Genomic DNA, 12,500 nt, shown 5'->3' on the forward strand with positions numbered 1-12,500 from the left:
CTGGTCACTGGGTTTTGGGTTGGCACTGCCCTTACGATTCGATTCGGATTCGGGAGGTAACGATTCGATTAAAATCGATTCAATCCGATTCTACGATGCATTGCAATGCATTACATTTCTACTGAAAGCAACAACAATTTTTTCATCAGTCATGAGGCAATACAAGCAGTCAGACACTGAACATTTTATTGGCTATTGTGGGTATCAGTCCTGCAGCTTTCAATGCTTTGAAGTGCTTTAATTTAATGTAAAGTTCATTTGGTACGGAAATGCCCTTGGAAGTTATTGAAACTTTAAAAAAATATGCTACATCGATAATGGCATTTGACGAATCGATTATTGAATAGTCTTGGCACGCATTGTGATACATTGCCGAATCGATCATTGTCGACACCACTATTTTTTGAGGCAATTTGGATGCAGCCCTGCATGGCCAGCATGGGAACAGAGACCTGGTACAGTGGTGCTGCGGCGAAGTGTGTATGTGTTTGTGTGTGTGTGTGCGTGCATGCCTGTGTGTGTGCATGCATGCGTGTGTGCGTGCATGTGTGCATCCGTGTGTGTGTGTGTGCGCGTGTGTGTGAAATAAATACAGACCGTGGAGAGTGTGTGTGTGTGTGTATATGTATGTGTGTGTGTGCACGTGAATATGTGCGTGTGTTTGTGTAGGCCTATGTGTGTGTGTGTGTGTGTGTGTGTGAGTGCATGCGTATACTGTATGCGTGCATGCATGCGTGTGTGTCTGTGTGTGAAATACAGTCCGTCTAGAGTGTGTGTGTGTGTGTGTGTGTGTGTGAGTGTCTGTGTGTGTATATGTGTGTGTGTGCGTGCGTGTGTGTGTGCGTGCATGTGTGCGAGCGTGCGTGTGTGAAATAAATACAGAACGTGGAGTGTGTGTATATGTGTGTGTGTGCGTGCGCAGGTGTGTGTGCGTGCGTGCGAGTGTGACATACAGCCGTGGAGAGTGTGTGTTTGTGTGCACGGTAGCCCGGAGCAACCCTCTGACAGCACCTTTCTGTGTCTGCTGAGATATGGATGTGTGCCGGGCCGGCTGCTTAGCCGTCAGCCATTCAGCTGCCCTGTGTGAATGGGCCGCTGACAGCTTTGGCCGGGCCGGGGACAAAGTCATCTGCAAGGACCCCCTCCATTACACACTGTGCAATCAGAACCATGTTCTGGGCCCCCCTCTCTTGCCTGGGCCAGGGACAACTGACGCTCTTGCCCCCACCCCATGTTGGCTCCCCTGCCTGTGTGAATGGCCAGGAAGTAGGCTTGACGTGAGCAAGCGCACCGCAAGGCTGCAAGTCGCTCTCCTCTTTTCTCTTCCATGCACTAGTCAACCTCTTCTTTTTACTCCTCTGTTCTATGCCGTTCTGTTCTCTCTCCTTTTTTAACTAATGTACTGTATGCGAATGGGCTGGAAGTACACATAAGTGTCAGCACGCCAAAAGGCTGCAAGCAGCTCACTCTTCTTTTCTCTGCTGTTCTCCTATCCTCTACGCACAAGTCAATCTCTTCTTTTTTTACTCCTCTATGCACGTCTCTCTCCTCTGTCCTGTGTGGTTCGGTTCTCTCTTTTATTTTCTAATGCAAGGTGGACACTTAACAAAATAAGAACAATGGTAGTAAGACATTATTACAACGTTAAATAGCTAGTCGCTTTTTTGTGGTCATCCTATGTTGCTTTTTATACAGTGGGTGTGGTAAGGAGATGGTTACTTTCTAGATATTTACTGTAGACTCCATATGGAACTGTATAAGGATAAGAGTGATAGAGTAGTAGTAGAGCAGGGGTGGAGAACCTTTTTAATTCGAGGGGCCACTTCAAATTCCTACAAGGGCCGTAGAAGTTTTCCGAGGGCCGTCTTATGAACCCCATCCAGGATTTCCCCCTGCACTTTAGGCCTACTGTATGTTGAAGTATTGAAGGCAGCCACCTTTAAAACAGACCCCACATTCTCTAGGTCCCCTGAATATGACTTAATTGTATTGCAAACGTATTTTCTAAGATTCTTTTACAAAATATGTCATATTTCATGTGAAGCTGCATAAAATTAAAATTATATATGCCGTCCCTTTTTAAATAAATAAACTTGTAAACTTGTATATCAGGGGCCAGATAAAACAGCCTCAAGGGGCTGCAAAAGGCCCTCGAGACAGGTTCCCCACCCGAGGACTAGAGAGACTGTTTGTCAAGTGTATTACTCTGCCTGTTTTGGAAGCGGTTGCAATGAGGTTTGGATACTGGGCCACCTGTTGCTCACCCTTCTCACAGCCAAACGCAGCTGAGCACTGCCACCAACTGGCTGAATAAGGCTGCAGTTCTACCAATGAGATAATGAGTTCTACTGAATGTGTTCTTCCATCTACATTAGTGTTTCTCAATGGGGAAGCTACAGCCCCCCAGGGGGCGTTGGGGAGCCTCAGGGGGTGCTGCTGATCAAGACCCTGTCATGGCCAGCCCAATCTCCAGGCCTGAGTCCCATGCATAGGCTACTGCAGGGTGGGTGCATTTACTGTGAGCATGTCCTCCAACGGTAACACTTCACTTGATGATGTTGTGTCGATGTTGTGTCGAACAGTGTCGTAGGCTAATGCAGTCTTGAACGTGTCATAAACATTATGTCAATGTCATGAACATCTTACGACTGTTGCCATTAAGTGACATTCAGTTACGCTAAAGACAGTCCAAACAATGTTAACTTTTCATGACCATAAAACACATCTTACGACTGTTGCCATTAAGTAACATTCAGTTACGCTAAAGACAGTCCAAACAATGTTAACTTTTCATGACCATAAAACACATCTTACGACTGTTGCCATTAAGTAACATTCAGTTACGCTAAAGACAGTCCAAACAATGTTAACTTTTCATGACCATAAATGTTTGAGATTGACATAATGTTTATGATTTGTCCATGACTGTGTCATGACATTGTTTTGACGATGTTATGACACTGCCATGTCATGCATATTACGCTAGTGTCAAGTAAAGTGTTACCCCTTTGGTACTAATTCAGAAACATTGGTTAAATACCTGTGTTGGTGAAACTTCAGATTGATCTGATTCTGACCAATGACAATAGTTCCAGACTGAATGGCTAGTTAGGGAACGTTTGGGCGATGCATATTAAAACATGTATTAAGGAACAATACATTTTAGCATCAAACAAACACTTAAAGCTATATTTTGATGCCAAGTCATTGCAGGCGCTGACAGTGAAGGCTATAGCTCTCAACACAACAGGTGGTAGCCTATAACTGAAATAGCCTATCATGCATTTATGACAAAACGACAACCAAAAAAAATCCCAAAGAAATAAACAAAACAAAACATGCCAGCTCAAGGAAATAGTTATCATCAACATAGTTACCATCAATAATTGCACAGTTTAGATGGTTTCTGAAGGCTACAAGGAGCAATGCCACTGTAGCTATGTGTTAGGCCTAGGCTACTTTAGTAGACCTAGGCCTACTTTAGATTTAGCCTCTCTTTAGGCTACATGTGACAAGTGAATGTCCCCGTCCCTATATCTACAACTGCATGTCAAGGCACAACATCAACATAGCCCCCATTGGTAGGCTTTTTTTTGGGAGTTTTTTTTTTCTCAGTGGCTTAAACTTAAACTTCACTGAATCTGTCAGAGTCATAGATTGTAGGGTAAACTATGCGTGCAACTCTTAACGACGCCGCTTAGTGATGGTTTCTAGGATACCACCCTCCAAACGGCTTCCATTGGTGGTTTGAATAATAAGTTCACGGTGTCACCCCGTGGGGTCTCAAAATCACCAAATCGTACGAGCGGGACCCGCCTCCCCCAGTTGTAGTTAAAGGTCCCTTTTGCCGACCGCCTCTCCTGCACATTCAGGTGGACACAGACGTCCTGACCGAGATACAAACGATGTTGGCCGGTAAATCGTGCATTGTTTTGACCACGCTGACGCTGCTGCTGGCTGTGGGATGGCTACCCGTGGCAGTTCCCGGTGAGTGAATGTGAGAACTTAAAACTGGCACACCACTATGTGTCTCAACTAGCCGAGATACGAGCATTACAACTACAACGTTGCATTGCCTTGCACACATCCTCTTCCTGCTTCAGATAGTAGGCTATAACTTACTGCAAGTAGGAAACGCGAAAAAAAAAATCAGGCACCGTGTGAATTGTGCGTTCATGTGTGCGCCTATTGTAGATGCTTGTTGGAGATAGCAAAACCGATTAGGCCTAGGCCTTCTGAAAAAACATCAGTCCGTTGTTTACAGTCCTTTTGCTACACGCGCGATAACTAGGGTAGACCTAGAATTGCGTAACCTTCCCAATGATGAAGCTCTCAAACATAGCGGTTTCCTGTAGCCTACCAGCTCAACGACTCCCCACCGAAGAATAGCAATTTGGTGAGTGATCTAAACAAGATGACGATTTAAATTCAGTGATATCTACAGCACAGGACCAGACGTCATACACAACAAATCAACAAAAAAACGCACACGTTTACGCGCGCGCACATAGGCTACCCCACCTACCCACTCCTGAACACACTATCCACACACACTCTGCTGTAGCTCTGTAGACCAATAACCTTGTGACAATTCTTTCTGTCCCATCTGAATTAAGTCCGGGTAAAAAGCTCCCTCTGTGGGTTGAGCATATCTGGAAAACCCACGCAGACTGACTGACGTCTGACAATAGCGCACATCTTGTATGTGCTCTGTTGTGGAGGTTATTGTAGTGGGGATTTAAAGCATGTGTCATCGTAGCACTCTGACCCAAACAACAGGAGTTCTGGGGATGAGTTGACTGAATTCAATGACTGATGCACTGTGCGCAACGATGTCTCCATAAGAGCGCACGGCTATTACTCGCTGGTGTTAAGATAATAGGGTCCGACTCGGGCTTAATAGTCTAACTGCTGCCTCCAACTCAGGCCCACGCAGGTGCCTTCAAGGCAACCGTGGGGGACGTGTAGCCTAACAATAAACATGTGGAAGTGAACTATGCGTTAATATAAAGATGTAACCGTCTTACCTCAGGGCGCAGTGTGAAGAATGAGATCCAGACAAAGAAGATGAACAGTCTTAGCAAGGATACACCAGCTGACTTGTAGTTACACACAGGATTCTTAAATGCGAAAAAAACACAAAGTTAAGGGAAATTAACCCACAAAGTAAACAGGACGTTTATTTCTGATAAACGTTGCACACTGCTGTTTCCACCTGAAGAGACAAAATGTTCGTTCTTCTCAGTGTGCCAGTGCCATAGTGATGCCCCAGTTTTTATGTTTTCTTAGCTGATAACAGCGCTGAATCTTTTTGGGGTTTTTCCACTCTCCCGGTCCCTGAAACACGTGCGACAACTCTCTGCCGTTATTGGCCAAACAGCGTCTCCCCCTCATCTCTGAGATACTCCGAGCGCTCATTGCTTCGACTTGCTGGTGGTGGTCGAGGGGGCGCGGTCTCCGCCTGTGGGGGAAATAGACTACCAATGATGTTTTATGACCCTTCCGTTACATAATTTCGCGTTATGGCGAACAGGTGAACAAAAGGATGGTGCTCCATGTCGCTCATGTCTGCCCAGAACCCAGTAGCGACAGGGTTTCAGCTGGCTTCACTGTAACACGGGAAACATTTGTGCCAGCAATGATGGTTGAAAAGTGAAAATATCAGCGTCTGTCTTTGACAAGATGTATTGTGCTATAATTAAATTAGATGGTTCTGTTTTCTCTTGCTCTAAATGCCGGACCCAATAAAAAAAATGCACCTGCAGCCTGTCAGCATTTTGTGATGGAAGGAAGGTTGAGCATTCTGCGTTCATCAAAATATCCACCGTACAGCTCAGTCAGTCACGTGTAACCTCATGCCTTCAGATCTAAACAGACATCACGCAGTGCATTAAATAATTCTCTATGTAGCCTTGGCTACCACATCACTTGACATCTGGATTGGTAATCAGGTTACATCCTAGGTCAACCAAAATACACGAGATCTAAAAATACGGACTAACAAAGGGGTAATGGGTGTGTATGTGTCTTAGTTATTTTGTTCTTAAGGAACGCAAGCTGTGGTGGCCAGGTCGCAGGCAGTCCTATTTATTTTTGGACGTTAAATATTCCATGGGATGGACCACGTGGTTACAATCATTTAATTACCACAGTTGGCATTTTACATTTCATTGTCGTAGCAAAAAAGCTTAACATTTGGGACATAAATACAATGAACAAATAAAAATATATATTTCTGAAGATGTCGTCAAGATGTCGTTTAAGTGATAGATGCTTCTCACAGTTTTCTTACATCTGATGTCATCCAGTGGCTGTTGTTATATACCCATGTGAATAAACTCACAGACTTGATATTTGCCTGAGTCTTACTATCTAGGCCTATATTTGGAATATTTCAAAAGGTATGCCATAGTAGGCCCTATTTATTTATTTCTCAGAGAGAGAGAGAGAGAGAGAGAGAGAGAGAGACTGGGAGCGTCTGTGTGTGTGTGTGTGTGTGTGTGTGTGTGTGTGTGTGTGTGTGTGTGTGTGTGTGTGTGTGTGTGAGAGAGAGAGAGACAGAGAGACAGACTGACAGACAGACAAACAGGCAGGCAGGCAGTCAGTCAGATTAACAGGAATAGCTGCAGGTGCAGCCCTAGCCACAGAGCAGCATCAAGAGTCAGAGTGAGAAGTGGCAGCTTGTAGCTCTAGATTGATGTGAGGAAGAAGCAGGCTGAGACTAGTAGTTAACGCCCGAAGAAACAGATAAGGATCACTTATCAAGTCAAGTCAAGTGTACAGTACTTAATTGTCAAAAATCTATGTAACAGGGTTAGCACAGAAGTTTGAAAATGCGTTAGACGCCAAACACAGCGAGTGAGGCTATTTTCTGCACCAGTCCATAGCGACTTATTCGGACCCTGGAAACATTGGAAATTTGGCGAGTGGACTTTTTCAGTTTCTAGTTGAACACCCCTGGGCTAGACCAACTCACTGGTTACACCAAGTAAATCATCAGGCCAAGAAGGTCTGTAGAGACGTGTGAGACCATCAGTTGTGTTGTGAGGACGTCAAGTCAAGTCAAGTGTACAGTTACTTTATTGTCAAAAATCTATGTAACAGGTTTAGCACAGAAGTTTGAAATTGCGTTTCACCAGTCTCCAAAGTGCAGTTTAACTAAAACATTTAAGCAAGACATTGACATTGACAATAATCTCTCTCTCTCTCTCTCTCTCTCTCTCTCTCTCTCTCTCTCTCTCTCTCTCTCTCTCTCTCTCTCTCTCTCTCACACACACACACACACACACACACACACACACACACACACACACACACACACACACACACACACACACACTATTACACATTCACACATTCACACATACATAGTGATAGTACTTTGACACATTCACACTCACAACACACACACAACACACACTCGCACATGTGCAGTTTTCAAACACTAACATACTGATATAGACATGTACAATACAGACACACACACACACACACACACACACACAATGAGAATACAGTTTGACAAAAAATACACAAGCACACACACGCACACACACACACACACACACACAGCAGCAGAAGTACAACCAGTGGTCATACAAGTAAAGTGAAATGTGTAGATCTGTATACAAGGTGCAAGGGTAAAGTGCCTTGGAATGTTCATGTGGTTTCCTTCAGTGTATTGTTGAGTCTGATGACTTGTGGAAAGAAGATGGATGGGAGACGTCAGATGGATAGACATCTGCAGCTGACATTGCTGTTGGACAACTGCTAGAATTCATATATTTTTTAAGCACATAATTCTCTATGTGTTCATGCATAGTTTTGATGTCCTCCGCGAGAATGTACAATGTACTACACAGAAATAGCCATGAAAATAAAGATAACTTATTGAAGGAGAAGGTGTGTCCAAACCTTTACCCTTTACCCTATATAGTTAGGGTGTAAATCACAGCCTCCATGTCGATATGATTCAATATCGATATCTTATTATTCGATGCGATGTGATTCGATTATTTTCTATACTTAACCCCTTAGCGCAGCACTATGGCTCTCTGTAATGTCATAGCAATGTGGTTATGATGTAGTTAAGCATTTTCAGCAAGTGAATAGGGTCACCGGCGACCCCTGCTGCAGTAAGAGGCTACGAATGCCCCCACGATACGATACAATACGATTCGAATCGATAAGACTTTTTTTCAATTACTTTTCCACTTCTATTATGTTATGGAGCTAGGGCATTGGGCAGGGGCCAGCGATTCGATTATTTCCGATAGATAAGAATGCCCCACGATACGATGCGATTCGATTCAATAGTCAGATTATTTAGCAATATATTGATACATTATTTCGATTATTATTGACACCCCTACTATAGAGCATGCTATTCTCCATGTATGTTGCACCTTGAGGATGTCTAGTGGGTGTCGGCCAGTCCAGAGCCATGGAATGCAGAGTTGTGAAAACCGGGGTACTGGGAACTCCTAGCCTTTAGCTCTACACACAATCGTTAATTCTTGGCAGCGGCTTTCTTGTCGCTAAAGACAAACACAGAACCACATACAAATTAATTAAAAAGCTAGCGGCACTTCCTGTGTTTAATGCTAATTTCCTGGAACTATTTTGGAACTGTGCCAATGGAGATCTGTGTGTCAAAGGCTCCACGAGCCACTATCTTTGTGTGAAAATGGAACATGGAGGTCAATGGGATTAGCCTAACTCCTACTTCCATGGCTCTGGGACAGTCTATTGCATGCTGGAGAAAATGGATGGACCACATTCACCCAACCAATGGGGTTGTGATGGCGCATTGCTGCTTCTGCTGTGTGGCACGCATGCACACTTTGCCATTTCAGTGGATTCTGGTTCTATCGTTAAGCGGTAAACGTTAAATAAATGTAAATTGTGTACGATGAGTAATTGTGAACCTAATTCTGAGCTGGGGGTGACTGACCCCCACCACCACCACTGTCGGCTTCTCTGCTCCCCGGTGGCTGTTTTTGGTCAGTGCCATGCAGCCTCCATCCGGCCTCTCCTGGGGGATACTGCTGGTTGTCCAACGTTTTTTGGCAGCATTGGTGGGCAGGCCTGCTGGATTAGCATGACAATGGTGTGCAGCAGGGCACACGGGCAGTATAAAAGCACAGGGACAAACAATACGTGTCACTTTTGTGTGTTGTTGATGGTGACCCTATGTCCTAACCTGCCGGGTGTGCGATACACACAAGACCTGTGGATAGTGCTCCTGCCGCTAAATCCAGCTCCTCTCTCTCCCTCCTCCTTCTCCCTCCTCCTCCTCCTCTTCCTCCACCTCCACCTCCTCTTCCTCCCTCTTCTCCTTCTTTTTCTTCCCTTTGACGTCTCTGACTTCACCACCACCACCTCCTCCTCCTCTTCTTTCTTCTTTACATCCCCTCCTTTACTATTCTTTCACCCTGTCCTCGTTTCTCCTCCTCCTCCTCCTGCCTGTGCTCCTGCTCCTGCTCCCCCTCCTCCTCCTCCTCCTCCTCGCCCCTGTCCCCCTAGAGGTTGCCGGTGGTATGGACGACCAGACCTTCCTCTACTTCGCCTACGGTAGTAACCTGCTGAAGGAGCGTCTCCAGCTCCGAAACCCCTCGGCCACCATCCACGCCATCGCCAGCCTCAAGGTGAGCAGCACACACTCATCCTTTGTGTGTGTGTGGGGGGGGGGCTGTGTGTTTCCATGGAGACAGGCTCCTTTGTTTATTTATTTTGATTCTGGAACAGTGAAGAATATTCTAGAAACTTTTTTAAAACTGTAAAACTGTGTTGCTATGTGGCTGTTGTGTGTCCTGTCCGTTGAACTTGAAGACTTCAAATCCATTTATTTGTCATTGAACATTTTCCTGTATGACTTATACTGTTAACTAACAAGGCACCGAAATTAACACAAATGAGTGAAAACTGCGAGTGACTGGGAGCTGACTGTAAGAATCAGAAGTGTCAAACTCAGGTTTATAAAGTAAAACCTGCCCCATTTACCTTCCCTTACCTTCCCCACTCACCTTGAGTATATTCTTTAGATTCAGACGAGTCATAGCTGGTTTGATGGGATTTGTACTGTAAATTGTACATGCAAATGTATGTGGCCAAGGAAGCTGATTCTGGTTCTGAATAAGATCAAGTTTAAGCCAGCCCGATTTGTTTTTCCGTAACAAACCGCATTACCCGGAGGATAGTTGGAGTTATGTTTTTGCCGTTGGCACATGCATTACTTTACGTAGGCTAGATGACTTAATGTAAGGCCAAAGACCTTCGTCGAAGACCTTGCTGGTCGAAACGTTGTGGCATTTTTCACATTAAAATCACTGTAAGGGAGCTTTTGCGGTGTGCGAATATTTTTTCTCCTTTTCTCCTTATACGTTTTTTGATATTCTGCACCCGTAGCTAGTTGTTACTTTGGGATGTACGCGCACCTTACACTTTTTGATATAAATAAATTTCAGCCATTTCTGCCTTCAATTTTAATATGAAAGTAATACAGTGTCAAAAAAGCATTCCAAGACCAAAAGTTGATCTGGTGGCCGCCATCATTATTTTTTGATTCACCGGTGAGGACGTGCTGACGCATGGGATTCTGGGTAGTAGGCAGCGAAAGACCCGCGCAGCTCGGTTCAGCCAGCCTAAAAGACGAGGGCTGGTTTTCCAGCTGTGCCGTGCTGTGTCGTGCCGTACTTGACTGATCAAAATTGAAAAAATGGTGGCCAAGTCATGCTGTGCCGAGCTGTACCGGGTAGAAAACGGGCAGTGGAAAAGAGCCTTTAGTGATAAGAGTTCCTCCGATCCTACGCTCCACCCCTTTGATCTCTCATCTGTCTTTTAAATGTACCCTGAAGTCCATCCTCCGCCAGTTGTAGGGCTGACGTCGTTCCTGACATTTAATCTTCCATTTAATGTTTCCCAACCCATCCTCCCCCAGGACTACAAGCTGGTGTTTGGCAACCAGTAGGTCCGTGCCAGTGTGCCAGTGTGGTAGCATTTTTGAACTGCCATTCTGAAACTGTTTACACGTATGTAGATATTTCTGAAAACGCATTGGTTTTGGTTTCTCGCTTACATGAGTTTTAGAATATGAATCTAGAATGTAATAAATATCCCATTTAGGGGGTTAAAATGCACCTTTCACTCTTTTTAAACTTGTATCCACATGGTGTGTTTACACGTAAACAGCTACAAAATAATCCACATATCTGCTTACTTGTAATCAGCACCATAATGTTCTTCCCATGTTTCCCAACCAATCCTCCCCCAGCACTACAAGCTGGTGTTTGGCAACGGTAAGGTCCAAAATTGTGGTATAGGAGCACCACCCCCCCCCCCCCCCCCCCCCCCCCCCCCCCCCCCCCCCCCCCCCCCCCCCGCCCCCCCCCCCCCCCCCCCCCCCCCCCCCCCCCCCCCCATGTTTTCCATGTAGCCCCTTAATACCTTGCCTTAATGCACGCCGTACCTCCTGTGGCACGCTGTAATAGTCATTGAAAAGTTAACTACCATAGTACTACACTACTATGACATAACACAGGGCCTTTAATAATGTGCTATGCCTTGGTCATTGCCATTCTGGTAACAGCAAATTCATAAAGGTGTGTCTTAATGGGTTAAAGGACCAGTTCTGCCAATTTCAATGTGCTGTTGTATTGCTCACGCTACCCTTGACTTGTCAGTACCCGGTGATGCTGCATTTTTCGGCTCAGCCCTTTCCGAGATCTGAGCTAATGTATTCTAATGGGGGCAGGTTTACATTTAAAAAGATCTTAACATAGGCCTACTCCAAATGTCTTTCTCACTCATACGTGTAACTAGCACCACAATGTTCTCTCCATGTCTGTCTCCTAGGACTACAGGCTGGTATTTGGCAACCATAAGGGGCTGGCCAGTGACCGGTGGCATGGGGGGGTGGCAACGATCGAACACAGTGTGGCCGACGAGGTGTGGGGGGTCGTCTGGAAGATGAACGTGTCAGACATGGAGTCGCTGGACAGGTGAGGTTCCTTCTGCATTGTTCCCATGTACACACCTTGCTGGACAGGTGAGGTTCCTTCTGCACTGTTTCCACGTACACACGTTGCTGGACAGGTAGGGCCACACACTGTTCCCATGCAGTACTCTAATTGAACTTTCTCCATCGGCAGCCAAAATGGCATGTAGATGCTAATCTTACTAGCCATAATGTTTCAAAGTGGTTAGTAAGTTTTCTTTTCTACCAGCCAAATTTAAATTTCACCAGCATTTGGCTGGTTGGCAGGTATTACTGTACAGCCCTTATCCCATGTACACACCTGCATGTTGCTGCACTTGAGAAGTATGAAGTTCTTATTCGTAAGACTCGTTTACCATCTCTGTGGGAGTAAAGCTGATTGGTTGTCGACGGTTGACAGCCAATCAGCTTTACTCCCACAGAGATGGCTCACTCATCTCACTCTAAGAACCGGGGACATACTGGTATACGTACATGTCCTAATGGTTCCTCAAAATTCAGTTGG

The 12,500-nt window shown here is 45.2% G+C and overlaps 2 protein-coding genes across 2 annotated transcripts in view; one reads left to right on the plus strand and one right to left on the minus strand.

The window, feature by feature from the left end:
- The window catches only part of LOC134449105 (sodium- and chloride-dependent transporter XTRP3-like), a 41,799-nt gene extending 36,448 nt beyond the window's left edge, over nt 1-5,351 (minus strand). Inside the window, exon 1 of the mRNA XM_063198903.1 lies at nt 5,028-5,351. The gene's annotated coding sequence lies outside the window, so the exon portion shown is untranslated. The remainder of the gene's footprint in view (nt 1-5,027) is intronic.
- Nucleotides 3,746-12,500, plus strand: part of ggctb (gamma-glutamylcyclotransferase b) — a 24,895-nt gene continuing 16,140 nt past the window's right edge. Inside the window, exons 1-3 of the mRNA XM_063198902.1 lie at nt 3,746-3,987; nt 9,526-9,647; nt 11,854-11,999. Of these exons, the coding sequence (XP_063054972.1) occupies nt 3,906-3,987; nt 9,526-9,647; nt 11,854-11,999 (350 nt within the window). The 5' untranslated portion in view covers nt 3,746-3,905. The remainder of the gene's footprint in view (nt 3,988-9,525; nt 9,648-11,853; nt 12,000-12,500) is intronic.

This window comes from Engraulis encrasicolus, chromosome 5, assembly GCF_034702125.1.
Source record: "Engraulis encrasicolus isolate BLACKSEA-1 chromosome 5, IST_EnEncr_1.0, whole genome shotgun sequence".
Classification (NCBI taxonomy): domain Eukaryota; kingdom Metazoa; phylum Chordata; class Actinopteri; order Clupeiformes; family Engraulidae; genus Engraulis; species Engraulis encrasicolus.